Here is an 18,990-nt window from a genome sequence, read left to right on the forward strand (position 1 = left end):
GTCAGCTCCTTGAACAACATTCCTATTGTCTGATAACCTAGGATACATGCTCAAACAAGTCGCACGTATCATCAGATGCAAGGATGAGCCTATATGAGCAGAAGACTATGCATGGGATATGCTAGTAGAAAGCTCGGAGATGATTGTAACATTGATCATCAAAGCAGTCTATCATGGACCAATAGCCGGATTACTACCTCCCACTTTGAAGGGTATGCGTTTGCAATCCAGGAACAGAAAATATCAACCAAATACCTGATGCACAAAAGGGATAAAGATGCAGGAAAAGCAGTAAAATGTTACAATCGATGCAGACTTTGTGAAGTTAACACCGAAATACCACCCACATCATAAGCAGGTGTCCGAAAATGTCATCACGGTGTTATCTACCGATGAGACATGATGTTGTAGCTAGCATACTCTGTGATGAAATCCGTCGGAAGGATAACCCTGAGGACAAAGAAATAAGAACCGACAGTATGGTAGAAGTCATAGTCACTCAGAAATACCGGTGGAATGTCCCAGTGAAGACTTCAATAAAATGTACGCGCAACAGATCTGATATAATGATTTGGGACAGAGAGGAGTAACTGTGTATAGTCGTGGAAAGAGAAACTGTACAATTGTGGAAATTAGCTGCCCAGCGGATGTTAACAAAGCTGAATGCCTACGCTGAACTACTGAGAAATCTGCAGTTACTCCATCCAGATTACAAGTTCAGGTTTATATCCGTAATTATTGGGGCCTTGGGATATGTAACACACTGCCTAAATACTAATCTTGAGAAATTAGGATTCTCAAAACCAGAAAGGAGAAATCTAGTTCGAAGACTACAGATTCAATCCATCACTGGAACTGTAAAAATCTGTAAAACTTTCCAGAAGTTTATCATTTAAATATATATGAGTATGTTTAGACTGACAACTATATGCATGAGAATACAAGACATAAAATGAAACCTAAAAATCTGCATAATACATACCTACCTACACACATACATACATAATACATACAAACATACATACAAACATACATACATACAAACATACATACCTACACACATACATACATAATACATACAAACATACATACATACAAACATGCATACATACATACATACAAGTCAAAACCCTGTTGTTGATGTTAAAATTCCAATGAAAGAACCTCGGATCTAGGTTAGAAACCGGCTCTTTCTCTATTGGCAAGACATCTGAAATAAAGCTGAACAATGACATACATACATACATACATACACATACGTGCATACAAACATACATACATACATACATATATACATACATACGCGCATACCCCCACATACAAGCATACATATACACATATATGCATGCATGCACACACACACCTACCCACACAGCGACCTACCCACCTACCTACCTACTTACCTACCTACCTACCTACCTACCTATATACATACATACATACATACATACATACATACATACATACATACATACAAACACTCATACATACATACATGCAATTGCTCGGGAACAGAGGATGCAGGAGGTGAAACGCAACCAGTAAAATTTGTTTGGGGCGGAAGGCAATGAAACGCTTTGAATATCCCACTGAAAAACTTCATCGTAAAAACGAACGAGCGTAGAAACGTTTTCAGACTGATCTGAGACACTACTTTTCCATTGTTGGATTTATCTGATTTGACTGATGTACAAATATGATAATATTTATTATTATCATTATTATTATTATTATTATTATTATTATTATTATTATTATTATTATTATTATTATTATTGTTAAGTAGTTTTATTTTTATAACGTGCTTTCATTTCACTACCGAGCGCAGCTCTGTGCGCTTTGGGTATGTGCTGTGGTTTGTTGTGGTGCTCTTATGGTTACTGTATTGAAAGTGTTTTGCGTAGGATGTGTGCAGTGCCCAGTAGTGCAATTTTCTGTATGTTATATATATTTGTAAGTCCTGGTGTTTTTGTTATGTATTTGTCTGAATATTTTTTATTATACCTAAGGCAACTACTATGATAGGAATTGTTTCTGTTTTTAGATTCCACATTCGAGTTACCTCTATTTCCAGGTCTTTGTATTTTGAAAGTTTTTCCATTTCTTTTAGAGAAACGTTGTCATCTGCTGGTATTGATACATCAATTAGAAAGCATTTTTTTTCTTCGTGATCTTTGACAACTATATCTGGTCTATTTGCCTTAATTTCTGTATCTGTGTGTATTGGCATATCCCAGAGTATGGTTGCTTTCTCATTTTCTGTGACCTTTTATGGCATGTGCCTATACCATCTTTCTTTCTGTTGTTATTCCATAATGTTGGCATAGCTTCCAGTGTATGTAGGTCCCAGCTCTGTCGTGTCTGTGAATATATTCCTTCTTAGCCAGGACTGGGCAGCCAGAGATAATATGATTTATTGTTTCTTGTCCATCTCCACATATTCTACAGTTACTTGTTATGTTTCTTTTCATTATATGTTTTTGGTAATTTCTGGTGGGGAGGCTTTGGTCTTGTGCAGCAATTAAAAATCCTTCAGTCTCTGCTTTGAGTCCTGAGCTTCTCAACCATTGCTGGGATTTTTCTCTGTCTATTTCTTTTTCATTTAGTTTAGCCCAGTATTTACCATGTAGGGGCTTTTCTTGCCATCGTTTTATCATGGTCCGTTGCTGTTCTAGTTTTAGTTTGGATTTCATTTGTTTTATAGCTTTTCTTCTTCTTCTTCTGCTTCTTCTTCTTCTTCTTCTTCTTCTTCTTCTTCTTCTTCTTCTTCTTCTTCTTCTTCTTCTTCTTCTTCTTCTTCTTCTTCTTCTTCTTCTTCTTCTTCTTCTTCTTCTTCGTATTTGTTAGGTAGGTTGATTTCTTGTTTGTATTTGTCAGCTTCCTTAAATACTGAAAACAGTTTTTTGTTTTGCTAGTGTTTTGTGGCTATTTGAATTAGTTTCCCTTGCTTCTGGAGTAGGTATTTTTGCAGTCCTATGGTGGTTATTTTATAATAGTTTTCTAGCTGTATAAGACCCCTGCCACCTTCTGTGCGTTATATATATAGCCTTTCTATGTCAGATTTTGGGTGGTGCATCCTATATCCTGTCATTATTTTTCTTGTTTTCCTGTCTATTTTAGATAGTTCGTTTAGTGTCCAGTTAAGGATGTTGTAGCTGTAGCTTATAATTGGGACAGCTAAAGTGTTGATACCCATTATCTTGTTTTTAGCATTGAGCTCTGTTTTTAGTATTGATCTAACTCGTCTATAGTACTCTTTCTTTATTTTTTCTTTCATTTGTGTATGTTGTATCCTATATTATTATTATTATTATTATTATTATTATTATTATTATTATTATTATTATGAAGGCGGCGAGCTGGCAGAATTAGCACGCTGGACGAAACGCTTAGCAGTATTTCGCCCGTCGCTATGTTCTGAGTTCAAATTCCACTGAGGTCGACTTTGCCTTTCATAAAATAAGTACAAGTGAAACACTGGGGTCGATATAATCTACTAGTCTCCTCCCACCAAATTTCAAGCCTTGTGCCTATAGTAAAAAGGATTATTATTATTATTATTATTATTATTATTATTATTATTATTATTATTATTATTATTATTATGGTCGCCGTACTGTGAAGTCACGGAAATTTGGTGCTCCATAAGTTGAAAATGTATTTGCAATCTTTTCGGCCTTCTAAAGCCCCGTCTTTTCATTTCTGTTGTTGCCATTACATTTCGGAAATTGTCTCGATTGTGCAGATAGTATTTTTGTGTAAAAACACCCACTGTTTTGCAGGGGGTGCGCATAAATAATTTTTGAACTTTTACTGCTTTCGGCAAAAATAAATATTTCGCAATTTTCTGCAATTTTTAAAAGATGGCTGATAAGGAAGCCATCATAAATGGCTTGAAAAATTTTGAGAACAGGGAAAGAAATAAAAATATTAACATCGAATGGCCTAAACTTAATAACGTCACCGGGCAAAAAATGTTACATTTCTAAGCAACATCAAAACTTTAGGTGTTGTCAAAGAGAACAACAGCAGCATCAGTGACAGCAGTAACAGCAGCAGCTGTGGCAGCAGCAGCAAGAACAACAACGACAACAACAGCAAGAAAAAAAAACAGCGACAATACAAAAACAAATAAAACATAAAAATGCAAATGTCGCCCCTGATATTTTGCGTCAGCAGCGAGAAACATGGAGTGCTTCCACATAGATGAAGAAAAATTAAAATTTGCTAGAAAAATTGTTAAAAGAGATGGGAGAAGGTTGGTTCTAAACCCACTGTCGGACGTAATAGAAAATATTGCGAGATGCACGGTCACATAATGTTGTATCGGAGTCAAGTCTAGGCGAGTGGAAAATGCTCCCGAGAGCGAAGTACAAAAATGGCTTGGGTGCGTGGGGGAACAAAAGACCCACATCACCCGAGGAAAGAAGTTTGGAACCATTGAGGTGAAATGGACGGAAGAAGAAGCTAGGTGTAATTCCACAACCACTTTGAAGAATGACAACTTTTTCTTAATCCCCAGCTATCGCAGCCAACGTCTTGCCAAGATTAGGGTGCTGAATGTGCCGCCAGAAATATCCATTACCTGGTCAGTGGCGGCCGTCTTGGCAGGTTTAGAAGAAGACGAAGTCACAATACTGGAGGTCAAGAAACTACCTAAGCAAAACTTATCAGGTGTAGGTATGGAACTGACCTTGCAATGCAAGCACGACCATATCGACCAGCTGTTCGATCTAATCGATCTCCCGGATGGCGCTCACCTATCAGTGGTCGTGGAGGGTAGAAGGCCAAGATGTCACATATGTGGATCTATAACTCACTTAACAGCTTTCTACCCAGAAACAAGTAAGAATGAAGTCCCACTGCTACCAACATTACAAACACCACAGGCGCAAAATCATAAACAAATTCTCAAGATTCCTATACCTACTCCCACGCCCACGCACACCCCACTCTCAAACCAAGACAAAGAAGGAGTCTATCCCTGGTTGTCACAGATGCTCTTCCTCCCAAATGCTCTTCTTCCCAAACCAACATCCAGTGACATGGAAACAGAAAAGCTGAATGATCAATAGATCAGTGTCAAAAGGGAGTAGGTGAAAGAGGAGGAGAGTACATAGCCCTAATCCAAGAAATCAACAAAAACTTATTCTGCCACCACAACTGTAACACAATTCACAACTACTCCAACAAGAACAACAACTTCAGAAACAGCAACATCATAAACAACAGCATGAAATCACAGAAACACAGAAACAACCATTACCGAACTTCAAAAATATTCATCAAACTGTAGAAGAAATGTATCCATCAATTTCGCTGCTGTAAACAAGTGCAACAATGAATTGATGGATTTTGTAAGTCAAAACAAAAACAAAATAAAGACAGAAGGAAAGGAATTTGAGGATTCCATCCTCAAAACCCCCAGGGACAGAATCTTAATTAAAACGTCGTCAGACGTTTATAAAATTATAAGAGAAAAATGTCCATGTAGTGTGGGGATTTTAAAAAAATCTGTTGATAAAAGGCTGTTGGAAGGGCCTTTTAAAACATTTTCGCCAGTAGAGAGGCCCGAAACTTCCGTGCTTCTTGAAAATCAAGGTTAGTAACCTCCTCATTTTCTTTCTCCGACTAGCATGACTGTACTGAGAATGAGTGTGTGGATGTGCGTGGCCTGGGATCAGCTTGGAAGCAAGCCACTTGCTCAATGATCTCAGGTCGTTTGATTTAGATGTGGCTGCCATTAGTGAAACAAGGATTTCCAGAAAACACGCTCTGCCATCCAATTTTGAGGATTACGATGTATTCTCATTTTGTGGTCTATCAGGAGCAGGTAGCGGTGTAGCAGTGCTACTCCGGAAATCCTTAGATCTCCAAGTTCGGGCTATCTTCCTGGACCTGGATGGTAGGGTAGTGGTCCTGGACGTGAATGGCAGCGAAGGGGCTAGGAGGCCAGATTTCTCCAGGTGCCTAGAAACATTCTTTAGTACTAGTGGGGGACTGGAATAGTATTTTGGACGCACGGAGGAATGTGTGGGGTTAGCACATAGTAGAAGGGAGTGTAAAAGCCTCGAAGACTTGCGCAGGACTCTCCAGCTTTCTGACAGGTACCGACTGGATTTCCCTGATATGCCTGTGTGGACAAGAAGCAACCACAGTGGGTCATCCAGATCGTATTTAAATAGAGTATTTGTTAAGTCAGAGGATAGGGATAGCGTAGGTTGTCCACAATTGAAATTGGTCGGTTACAAAGATCACAAATTTATATGTTCAGTCGATTTAGATTGAAACCGTAGACAGTGACCCAGTAACTGGAAGTTGAATGCGTTCTTACTGGCTCACAAAGATTTCAGGGACCGGATTAGCGAACTGGTTTAGCGGCAGTTGACAGGGGCTATCGTCAACAACTGGTGGTGAATCACTCCGAAGAGAGCGATTAGAATAGAAACAATAGCAAGAGTGGATGGTACCACTCTCAGTGTAGACCTGTGAGTCGGAAGAAAGAAGTTGGAGTGGGCTCTCAGGGTGATCTTGGATGGTGGGGTTTCTTGACTATGCCTGTTGGCCTGGGCGAAATTGAAGGGGCTGAAGACAAACACTTCTCTTTGGCCAATCTGTGATGAGCTTCTTCAAGATTCACTTGAAAAGGAAAATAAAGGTAGAGAGAGAAGTGTTGTGTTCTAACCAGTTTGCCGAAAGGTGGCTGAAAGTGGCGAGAATGGTGCGAGTGAACGAGCCTGCCCTGAGCATACGCCTGTAGTTGGAAATAAAGAAAGGAAAAATGGCACCTGACTCAAAAGGCAGGGTACTCATGGTTTTTTTATGGGGTTTTTCCATGAGCAGCCCTCGAAATCTCCTCCCTATTGATAATTACACATCGTTGATTTCGTTCTTCCTTTACACACAAAACCTTCACAACACAACACATACACATTCTTTATTTTGTCCTATGCTGTCCATAATGTTTTTCTTAATGTAAACCCTTCTGGTTAATAAAGAAATCATTATTATTATTGAGTGAGAGAGCTGACCATACCATCAATGTGACCCTGAGGTAAAATATATGAAGCCCAGTATACCCATCATGACTACCCGTCTGATAAGGGTACACCAGGTACATGCATCACTCATGTTTCCAGAGATGAAATATTCGAACTCCAAATAAATTCCTCTCAACACATGGCTATGATGCTCCCCTACTACTTCTGCACGTGATCAGAGATGCACATATCGTCAGCCACCACAGGACATGCTCAACTAGTTAAGGTCAAACAACTGACAAGCAAATCTGTGGTATTGTACAGAATATTTGCTGTAGCCCAACTTTTATACCAACACAAAACTATTATTATTATTGTTGTTGTTATTGAGGCGGCAAGCTGACAGAATCGTTAGCACGCCGGGCAAAATGCTACGTTCTGAGTTCAAATTCCGCCGTGGTCGACTTTGCCTTTCATCTTTTCCGGGTGGATAAATTAAGTACCAGTTAAGTACTGGGTCGGTGTAATTGACTTAACACCTACCCAAAATTTCAGGCCTTGTGCTTTTAGTAGAAAGGATTATCTTTATTATTAAGGCGGCGAGCTGGCAGAATCGTTAGCACGCTGGATGAAATGCTAAGCGGTATTTCGGCCGTCCTTACGTTCTCAGTTCAAATTCTGCCGAGGTCGACTTTGCCTTTCATCCTTGCGAGATGAGTACCAGTTAAATTAAGTACCAGTTAAACACTGGGTCGATATAATCGACTTGTCCCCCCCCCCCCACCACCACCATCCGCCAAATTTTAGGCTTTGTGCCTTTAGGAGAAAGGATTATTATTATTATACCTAGAACGGCGAGCTGTTTTTATAGTCAGCGCGCCGGGCAAAATGCTTAGCGGCATCTCGTCTGTCCTCGCGATCTGAGTTCAAATGTCACCGAGGTCGACTTTGTCTTTCATCCTCTCGAGGCTGATAAAATAAATAACAGTTGAACCCTGGGTCAATAAAATCGACTTAGCCCCACCTGTTAAATTGCTGGCCTTGCGCCTAAATTTGAAATCATTATTGTTATACCTGCGTTCGTTTTAATATTAAGATGGAAAAAAAAGTCTATCTTGTTTGTAAAAATTTTTGGTCCTGGGCTTGCACCCACTAAGGAAGTTGTATACCTGCACTTACGATACATGCTGCTAACTCTTCGAAACGCCAGTGTTTTAATGGTGGCAGCTGATGAAGGATATGTTCTCTATGTGACCTGCTTGTTTTTTGTACCGTGTTTATCATATTGTCCATGTTTTTTTGCAACGTCATGTACCCAGATATGTATCTATATGTACATGTAGATGAAGGTATGTACATACATGTACATATATATGCATATACTCAATATATATATATATATATATATATATATATATATATATATATATATATATATATATATATATATATATATATATATATAAAACAAAACGTACAGATCTGCATGTATACTGGCTCCAAATACTTTCACACTTGTACACACGTACAAACTACCCTGTTAATGTAGCTGACACCTTGGATTTAGGTTAAGAAGCCGGCTCTGTCTCCATTGACAAGAAATCTAGAAATTCAATTAAATAACATACATAGGATTTCCTACAAGCAGCGTGTAATGGGATTCCCCCCACACACACATACATGCATGCATACATACGCACACGCACGCACGCACACGTACACACATACACACACGCACACACTCACACACGCACGCACGCATGCACATACACGCGCACACATGCACACGCTTATCAGAGGGAGGTTCAGTCGTTGGTCAGGAAACCCAAAGATCTAAGGAGAGAGACCCGTGAATATCTGACAGGCCCCTCTCTAAAAAAAAAAAATAATAAATAAATAAATAGATAAATTTAGAATTTTGAGGGGACACTCCACTGGGGATCCGAAAGTAATCATGTACAACCTCGTAAAATTCCTGTTGGGCTCCTTGCCCTAAACCCATACACAAACACATGCCACTGAAGCCAACGCTAAGACCGCTATGTGACCACTCGTCTTTACAGAAATAGCAGGTCTAACTCCCTAAACTCATACCTTAGTGTCGAAGCCAAAGAGAAAGGGACAGAGAAGATGATATAATTAGATATGCATAATAATAGGGGATGGCCAGAACTGGAAAGAGGTCTGCTCCATCACAACTGCAACAAGCAAACAGAGTTTCACATGCACGCTACGAGTGTTACAAAAGCTCGCCCTGTTTGTTTCTCTCACGCAACATTACATACACATACCCCCCCCCCCCCCCACACACACACATATATATATATATACACACACACACACATACATACACACATACCTAAGGCTGTCTTTAAAGCAACAAGGGGCAGGAAGCCTGTACGTGGTTGCTTGATATGCAAGAAATAGCAGCCAAATTTCCCTGAAATCACATCACTGCCCTCTTAGAAATGTATACATTTAGATAACGTGGTGATAGTTTTGCAACAAATATAAATAAAAATAAAATTTTTTTTTAAAAATGATACGGTGGTCAGTCACAGCTGGAATGTCATTGATAAATAAGTTTGGCTCAGGGCTGACCAGAGGCTAAACAATAACAACAACAATGTATCGGTTCAGTTTTCATGCCAACCATATACATAAGTGCACATTTCCAATACATAGCATGTCACACACGCGTTCTACGAGAATGTCTTACAATAGGCTAACACATATCAGCATCACACACGCACACACACACACACATACGTACACACTCACACATATAGTGCACAGCACATTAACAACACATTGACAGATAAACGTAACTATGACCTAAATATATACAGTACATACGTGTGTTTATAGTATATATATATATATATATATACATACATACATACATACATACATACATACTTACATACACACATACACTCCAGCATTAGTGTGCCAACAGCAGCTTGTCAGCAGATATATATATATATATATATATATACACATTTATGCATACACACATACTTGATACAACGTTGTTGTCCTTCTCATTCATATGATGATACAAGGCTGCCGTCAATCGCACACTCACACACACATTTATGCATACACATATCCCATAGTACGGAGCACTCATTCATACACACATATATACGATACACAATGTTACCATCATTTATACACTTATACATATTAGACACGAAGTTGCCGTCGTTCACACACACTCTCCATCTATGGCATACACACACGCAATGCCAGGCTACGATCACCCTTTCTCTCTCCCACACATGCAACCACATACATAATACCACTACACACACATACAGAACCACACTGTAATGCTGCGATCACCCTTTCTTGCTCTCTCTCTCTCTCTCTTTCCCCTACACACCTCTACACACAAAATAACACCACACACATATATACACACGCGCGCGCACAGAACCATAATTTAATGCTGCGATCATCCTTTCTTTCTCTTTTTATCTCTCTCTCTCTCTTTCTTTCTCTCCTACACACACACCCATACGCATAACAGTTCACGCACACATACAGAACAATAATGCAACACTACCATCACCCTTTCTTTCTCTTTCTCACTCTCACACACCTCCATTTACATAACAACAGTTCACACACACACATCGAGCAATAATGCTATACTACCATCAGCCTTTCTCTCTCACTCTCTCCCACACATACATCCGTATACATAACAACACTACGCCAGCCATCACACACAGTCTCGCCACCCTGACTGGACGGCGGTGCACATTTTACCATCGGCTTCTCACTGTTTTCGCACCTTAACCCCGAATGAATGGGATTTCTTACCTTAATACCCAGCTTTACTAAGGAAATGGAGAATGTCAGCTTTGATTTTAGTATCTTTGGTAAGTTATTTTGATAATTGCTTTCATGTATAACTTAGTATACAAACATACATACATACACCCACACATATGAATACATATATATATATATATATATATATATATATAGAGAGAGAGAGAGAGAGAGAGAGAGGGGAGATCAATACTATACAATATATACACACACATGTATATCTATATGGAATACAAACATTCATGCATCTGCTCCCTTCAAAATATTACCTCGCTCTGCACTTTAATGTTTCACACTTTCTCTCTCTCTCTCTCTCTCTCTCTCTCCCTCTCTCACTCTCTCTCCCTCTCTCTCTCTCTCTCCACACCTCTCTCTCTCTCTCTCTCTGTTCCTGTTTTTTTCTTTTCTTTTTTTAAGTGTCGCTTCCGTGCGTACACGATAGATGTGAATATATGTCTGCATATTTATGTGTGTGTATACACGCATAGAAACCATCTGAGCTTGTCACAATATACGTTACGAACACACACACGTGCATATGTATTCTTTTCTACTTTAAGCACAAGGCCCGACATTTTTTTGGGGGGGGGGGAGCCAGTCGATTAGATCGACACCAGTACACAACTGGTACTTAATTTATCGACTCCGAAAGGATGAACGGCAAAGTCGACCTCGGCGGAATTTAAACTCAGAATGTAAAGACACGATAAACATACATACATATATACATACATCTATATTTGTGTGTGTGTGTGTGTACACACATTCATTTACGTATATGTATGAATACGTTTTTGCGTATAATGGTTTGAATAAGCAACATTGAAACCTATGTCCCGTTTTTTTGTTTTATAACCTGTATGTGTATGACGCGCGCACACACACCCGTCTCTGTCTATATCTCTTTCTCTCTTTCTTGCTCTACTTTTTTCTAACTCTCTTTTACTCACTCCCTGTTTATCTCATTGTCTTTCTTTCCTTTAAATATCAACAGTACCGTCACCAAGATCAACAAATAACTCGGTTCTTCTAATAACACACATGCCACAGACCGTGGCTCCTCTTCTGGAATAAATAAACGTCTTACTGATCAATACAAGGAACATTGGTACAACATTACCATCTAAACTTGTGCCAAGTGCAAACTTTATAGTCCTGATATTGTGTTGTTGGGACAAAGAGAAAAATGTTGTGGTCAGCTGCTTTGTCCAGCCCTAGAGGTGTTACCATATCCTTGAGACTCAATGAGGAAAGTAAGCAGCGAAATAGTCCAGTCCTTAGGGTCATGCTCGGATTAGGTTCTGAATTCAAACCGCTTCGAAATCAGCTTTGCCTTTCAGCCTTTCGGGGTCGATAAAAAAATGATAAAAATTTAAAGATTAACCCAAAACGGTGGGTTGTTGGACCTATAAGAACATCAGACCAGATATCTTGCAGTATTTGTTCCGCCTCCTTGCATTCTGAATTCAAACCCTACCATGGCCTACCTCAGGGGTTTTCAAATTTTTTGACTTGCGGACCCTTTTATATTTCAGGCTTTACCTTATGAAATTTATACATAAATATTTCCTCAAAATATCATATTTTTACATTTATTTATTTAACAGTATTTAACAAATAGGTTTATTGTCAATTAAAAGATTTCGATTAAAAAACATATATAAAATCAAATTGCCCATAAAATGTATTTGCTGTCCACGGACCCCCTGTCTTGTCCTTGCGGACCCCTTGTGGTCCGGGGACCACTGTTTGAAAACTCCTGGCCTACCTAGTTAACCTGTCGTCACATTTAACACCACCACCTGATACCTTGTATACCTTTAGCAAGGTTCACTCTTTTGCAAGCGTTCGCGCTGGGTTCCCGATTTGATGATATCTTACCAACCAGTTTTCAGAGGCTCTGTAACAGGTCATGGGCACTGTCTTTCCCTCCTGACTGAAAGAGATGAGAGGAAAAAAAAAAAAAAGAAAGAAAAGAAAAAGGACAGATGCGACTGTGTGGTAAAAAGATTGTTTCCAAACCACATCGTTTCGGGCTCAAGCCCAAGGCGATTCATCTTCAATAAATATCCATTATAAATTCAGGCCGATCAAAGCCTTGTGAGCGGATTTGGTAGACGGAAACTGGAAGGAGTTCGTCGCATATGTGTTTGTGTGTGTGTGTGTGTGTGTGTGTGTGTGTGTGTGTGTGTGTGTGTGTGTGTGTGTGTGTGTGTGTGTGTGTGTTTGTGTGTGTGTGTGTTCGTGTGTGCGTCATTTTCTATGTGTTTATCCCCCTTCCCTGCTTGACAACCAGTATTGGTCTGTTTACATCCCTGTAACGTAGCAGTTTGGGATAAGAGACTGGTAGAACATGTACCAGGCTTTAACAAAAAGTACCAACGTCAATTCGATCGGCTAAATCCCTTCAGGGCAGTGCTCCTGCATGGCCGCGGTCCAATAAGTGAAACAGATGAACGATTAAAGATAACAGCTTCGAAACCTTCATTTTTTTTCTACCCATATTATAAACCCCGTTCTTGGTGCCCTTGGTTATATTAATAAATGTTTAATCGACAATCTGGAAATGCAGAAGTTTTCAGTCAAAGCGTTCAACTAACACGAAATTTACTGACAGAATTTGGAAGTGGAACAGTAAAAATATGCGAGACTTTTCTAAAGTTCGGCAAGTAACTAACATTCTTGTTGCCATCGAAGATTTAGTGATGGAGCTGTGAATCTTTGTGAGAAGAGATCCATCCTAGTAACACACACACACACACACACACACACACACACATACACACACACACACACAAACACACACACGCATACGTACATAAATACATATGTACAAATGTAAGTAGATGTGTATGTATATGTGTGTATGCATGTGTAAATGTGTATGTATTGTCAATCCTTCGTGTATCTAAACATTTTATGAACACACACACACACACACACACATATATAATACGTACACACGCCGCACATACATACACACACACACACACACACACACACACACACATATAAATACGTACACACGCCGCACATACATACACATGTGTATATAACATTCCGCACACGCATTCATACAGCTACTCTTATGATGAATAAAGAAGGTGTCCCTACGTTGTCGTACGATCAGCTAGAAATGGCAACCAAATCAGACTCTGTCGTTTTCTTTTCTTTTTTTTTTTAATAAAAAAAGATCATAATGAGTAATGTAGTCTTAGAGATACTATGTCTAATACCAAAATGACTGGATGGTCAACACTCAAGCGCCTTTGATCACAAGGCTTGATATAACACGATAACAAGCGATCTATAGAATGTTTACGTAAGCAAACTGTATCCCACACACATGCACGTGCGCGCGCGCGCACACACACATACACACACAAACAGACGCACATACAATCATGCAAGCAAGCGCACATGCTCGCTTATCTTTTCTCTTTTATTAGCCATTGATCTGCGGCCATGCTGTAGCAACGCATTGAAGGTTTGGTTCAATAAGTCGACCCGGTTTTTGTTTTGAAGTCTGGTACTTACTTTGTCGCTGTCTTTTGCCGAACCCCTAACTCAGGAGTACGTAAACAACCCAACACCGGTTGTCAAACGGTGGATGGGGGAAAACAAAAACGCATACATGTATACATACATACATACATGCCACGGGCTTTCACAGTTTTCTTCCAGCAAATTTATTTAAAAGGCATTGGTCAGCTCAGTGCTATATAGTAGAAGACACTTGTTCCAGGAGCCGTGTAGAGAAACTGAACCCGAAACCACGCGGTTTCAACGCGAGTTTCTTAACACTTATGTTTGCATCATACCGCTTGTATAAGTATTGCTACCAACACTCCTCCACGCCCGCAAACACACACAAACACATACATAACCTGATATATACATCCATATGTGTATTGTTACCACGCACACACGCACCTCATTCTGTATGAGTTTCATGTGTCATGTACACTTCGATCCCAACATATGCACCATAGCTTGAGTGTAGAAGTCTCCACCCACTAAAGTACAAACTTCTTGTACTCTATCCACTCTGCCCTACATACACAATGTATAAATATCACGTTAAGTTCGAACCAGGACTTGTTTATGGCACTCCGTTAGTTACGACGACAAGTGTTCCAACGGGACAGCCTGCTCGTTAAATTCACTTGCAAGTGGCCGAACACTCCACGTACCCTTGACGTAACTCTCAGTGATATTTTACCAGCTGAGTTAAATGCAGCAACGTGAAATAAAGTGTCTTGCTCAAGGACACAGCGCGCCGCCGAGAATCGAACTCACAACCTTAAGACCGTGAGCCGAATACCCTACCCACCAAGTCACTCACCTTCACCGGGGCCTGTAGCATATATCATAAGGAGACCCTAAGTTAAACACCTTCAAACTTTATCAACTTATGAATTATTTTTATAGTTGCCTCTGCAGTTTTGAAGAACCAACATACATACGCGGGCGCACACGTATGTGTGTGTGTGCGTGTGTGGATAGATGGACGTATTGATATGTGTGTGTGTGTGTGTGTGTATATATACATATATGTATGTATGTATGTATGTATGTATGTATGTATGTATGTGTATATATATATATATATATATATATATATATATATATATATATATATATATATAATATATGTATGTGTGTATGTATATATATATATATATACACACACACACATAAAGTAACAAACTGAGGAAACATCCAGCCGTCCTTTCTAAAGCAAGACCCTGAAATGACTTTATATATAAGGGAACTGTTATTATGTCTGTGTATCAGAAAAAATATAAGTCGAAACAATTTGTTGGCCATTTATGGTTTTTTAAAAAAATAATTGTTTATGTTATATAATATTATGTTATGTTATAGTATATTCATAGTATATCATGTAATATTATAATATAAACAAATTATTGGATTGTCAATAGTATCTCTCTATTTAATTTATCTTTATATATAACATATATAGGTATGTATATATGTACATATATATATATATATATATATATATATATATATATATATATATATATATATATATATATATACATATATGTATGTATGTGTGTATATATATGTGTGTGTGTGTGTGTTTGTGTGTATTTGTGTGTGTGTCTGTGCGCGTGTGTGTATGCATATATGTATGTATATAAATATATATATATATATATATATATATATATATATATATATATATATATATATATATATATATACCCCGAGAACAACAGATGATGATTTAAAAGTTCTTAATATATTGGAAAGGGGGTAATTAACCAAGAGGGGTAATTGTCCTAGGGGCGGGCGTAATCCTCCTAGAGGGCAATTGTCCTGATACGATATATATATATAAAGGCGCGAAATTGCGTTGGATCCTCTGGCTGATAACTGGTGAGGAGCTGGGGACCTTCTATGTCTGTTTTGCGTTCGTTTGTGCATTTACTCTGTCCCTCTGTAAGGCAGAAGGTACAGAGGGACTCAAGGGCTGAAAGTTTCGTGTGCTAATCTGTACTAACGCACCAGATTCTCGTCACTTGAGTTACTTTCTAAGTTCTGCCGGTTATTAATAAAATACATTCAATAGATTAATGAACCTTCGATATTTACCCGTAAGGCGCAGGAGTTTTGGTGACATTTAGGAGTGAAAAATTTAGGGAGAACAGTGATTTATTTATTAAGCGACCTTTACCCTAAATCTTGAGTTTGTTTTCAACTGAAACCCCAACACACGGGTCACGCCTTAAATGCTACATTACCCGAATTCACACTCGCATAGAGTATTCTTAGTTGTACAAGTTCTCATACGGAAGCCTAATATTGTAATATAATGTAAATTTGGGTTTTCTGCTGTTTAATAACTTGATTTTTATATTTTGGTTTTACTGAACAACTTTAAGGTTAATGTAAAACGTGTACACACGCGCACGCACACACGCACGCAAGCATGCACGCAAGCATGCACGCAAGCACGCGCGTAAGTAGGTACGCACGCACATGCCAACTATTATTTACCTGTTTAAAAGTCTCGATTTGGTTTAAATGGGAATAAAAAGTTTATTAAATACGGGTATCTATAACATCTTTTTTTTTTAGAGATTACTGATATAATTACTGGTTGACTGGTTCGTTGCTTGTTTCTCCAGTCATGCTTTACGTTGTATAGAGTAAATGATAGATACAGAGAGCTAACACCTGGGATGCAGGATAAGTGTTTTATAACTTACTAAAAAGAGCACACATTTTTTAAAGAAGAAATTTTGCAGAGAAGTAGATTGCGATACACGGTCGATCCGCGCGAGTGCTTTAACTAGGTGCTTTTCTTAGGCGCTGGCTGTGTGGTTGAGAAGCTCGCTATGCATCCACCTGGCTCCGGGTTCTGTCCCCACTGCGCGGCACCTTGGGCTTCTACAATAGCCCACAGACCCACCAAGCCTTGTGAGTGAATTAGCAAACGGAAACTGTGTAGAAGCCCATCGTATATAAGTGTGTGTGCGTGCCCGAGCGTTTGTCACCCCACCCCTACTACTGCTTTATAACCAGTGTTGGTTCGTTTATGTCCCCGTGACTTAGCTGTTCGACAAAAGAAACTGATAGAATAAGTACCAGGTTGAAAGAAAAATGAGTCCTGGAGTCGATGTGTTCGACTGAAACAGGCGTCGCCAGATTTTGGTGCCTGGGGTTGCTTCACAATATTCTTCGTGGGCTCTAATTTGTAATAATGTTAAAGTGGTGTTTCGAAATAAGTGTATCACTGTAAATCTGAGGGAGCACCATTGAATAGTAATGTGGGTAGGGCCGTCCATTGCACCCCCTTAGCGACGGACATGGACTAAAACTCTTTAAGGTTGTACTTTAGCATGGCCGCAGTCCAATAATGAAACAAGTAAAAGATAAAAAAATCATGAAATTTACAGAAATAATAACATATTTTTGTTAATACACAGTTGAGAAATTTGTCTTAATTAAATTTGATTTTAAGGTAATAAGTATTTTTCTTTTGGAAATTACTATTATAATTATTGTTATGTACGCCATATTTTCTAATATTACCCGCGCAGACATAAATATACTTCCAAAATTACCCGCTATATAACGGGTAAAACTCTGGGATTAGTGATAATCTGATCCGTTCAGACGATCTTAATGATGATAATGATGATGATAACAACAACAACAACAAGATAGTTCAATTTACTGTATTTATAATTCAGTGTATCATAATAGAAATTATAAAGAGGCAAGTCTTACTAATTAATTTAGCATTCGACAAAAGCAGAAAAAAAAAATGAAGTCTCTTCATTTACCGTTGTTATATATATATATATATATATAATTTTAGAGTAGATTGCATCTGGGAAACATTTCCAGTATTGGATCCACGTTGAACAGCCATTTACGATGCAGTTTGTAATAAGTTCGATAGAAATAAAGCCAGAGCAGAAGAATCACTGGATCAAAATTGGTAGCTTGCAAAGCATTTAGTTTAATTTAAAATGTATTGAATCTCGGAAATACCCCGAGTATTAAATCAACCTCAAATACCACAAATACCACGTCGTTCGTAAAAACCCATGCTCTATAGTGCCAAAGTAATACAGCATCTTGTGTAGATCCCTTGGATTATACCATATTTTCATTCTTACTTCAAAGTTAATGCGGATTTCTCCATACATAAATACATTGATAATATATTTACTTATGCAGGTAGCGGCAGAAAAAACCTCCCATATTTTACATGGCTATTAATGTGGTACTGGTGGGGTTTGGCAGGTAGTAATAGTATCGTCATATAGCTTATATTTTACCGTTTTTTTTTCTTGACTCAGTTACTACCAGGGTTTAAACTGGTATACACCGTACGTTTATTGTTAAAATGTAGGAAGGTATTTCGTTGACCCGGTATACAAACACCTCAACACAGCTGCACAGGAGAAAGAGGAAGCCTGTATGTAGTCGGTCGACTTGCTAGAAATAGCAGTTCAGTCATACCCCTACTATTTTAATAACAAAAAGGACGCTTTGAAATAAATGTGGTCCTAGATACATTATTATGTCTTAATAAATTGGATGGTCTGAAATGGAATGTCTTTGACCATAGAGCTGCTTTATACGGGGTTGGACAGACTAATTAACAGCAGAGCGCAGTACA

At 38.7% G+C, this 18,990-nt stretch overlaps 1 protein-coding gene across 2 annotated transcripts in view; it reads left to right on the forward strand.

Annotated features, from left to right (window-relative positions):
• LOC106873181 (basic helix-loop-helix ARNT-like protein 1) overlaps window positions 1–18,990 on the forward strand; it is a 788,348-nt gene that overhangs the window by 339,210 nt on the left and 430,148 nt on the right. The window contains exon 1 of one of the 2 annotated variants that reach the window (XM_089355049.1): window positions 9,995–10,870. The exons of the other annotated variant lie outside the window; for it this stretch is intronic. Within the exon in view, the coding sequence (XP_089211175.1) occupies window positions 10,798–10,870 (73 nt within the window). The 5' untranslated portion in view covers window positions 9,995–10,797. Of the gene's footprint in view, window positions 1–9,994; window positions 10,871–18,990 lie in introns of those variants that run through there. 2 annotated transcript variants of the gene reach the window in all.

The sequence above is a fragment of the Octopus bimaculoides genome, chromosome 7 (genome assembly GCF_046866305.1).
Source record: "Octopus bimaculoides isolate indiv1 chromosome 7, ASM4686630v1, whole genome shotgun sequence".
In the NCBI taxonomy this organism is placed as follows: Eukaryota; Metazoa; Mollusca; class Cephalopoda; order Octopoda; family Octopodidae; genus Octopus; species Octopus bimaculoides.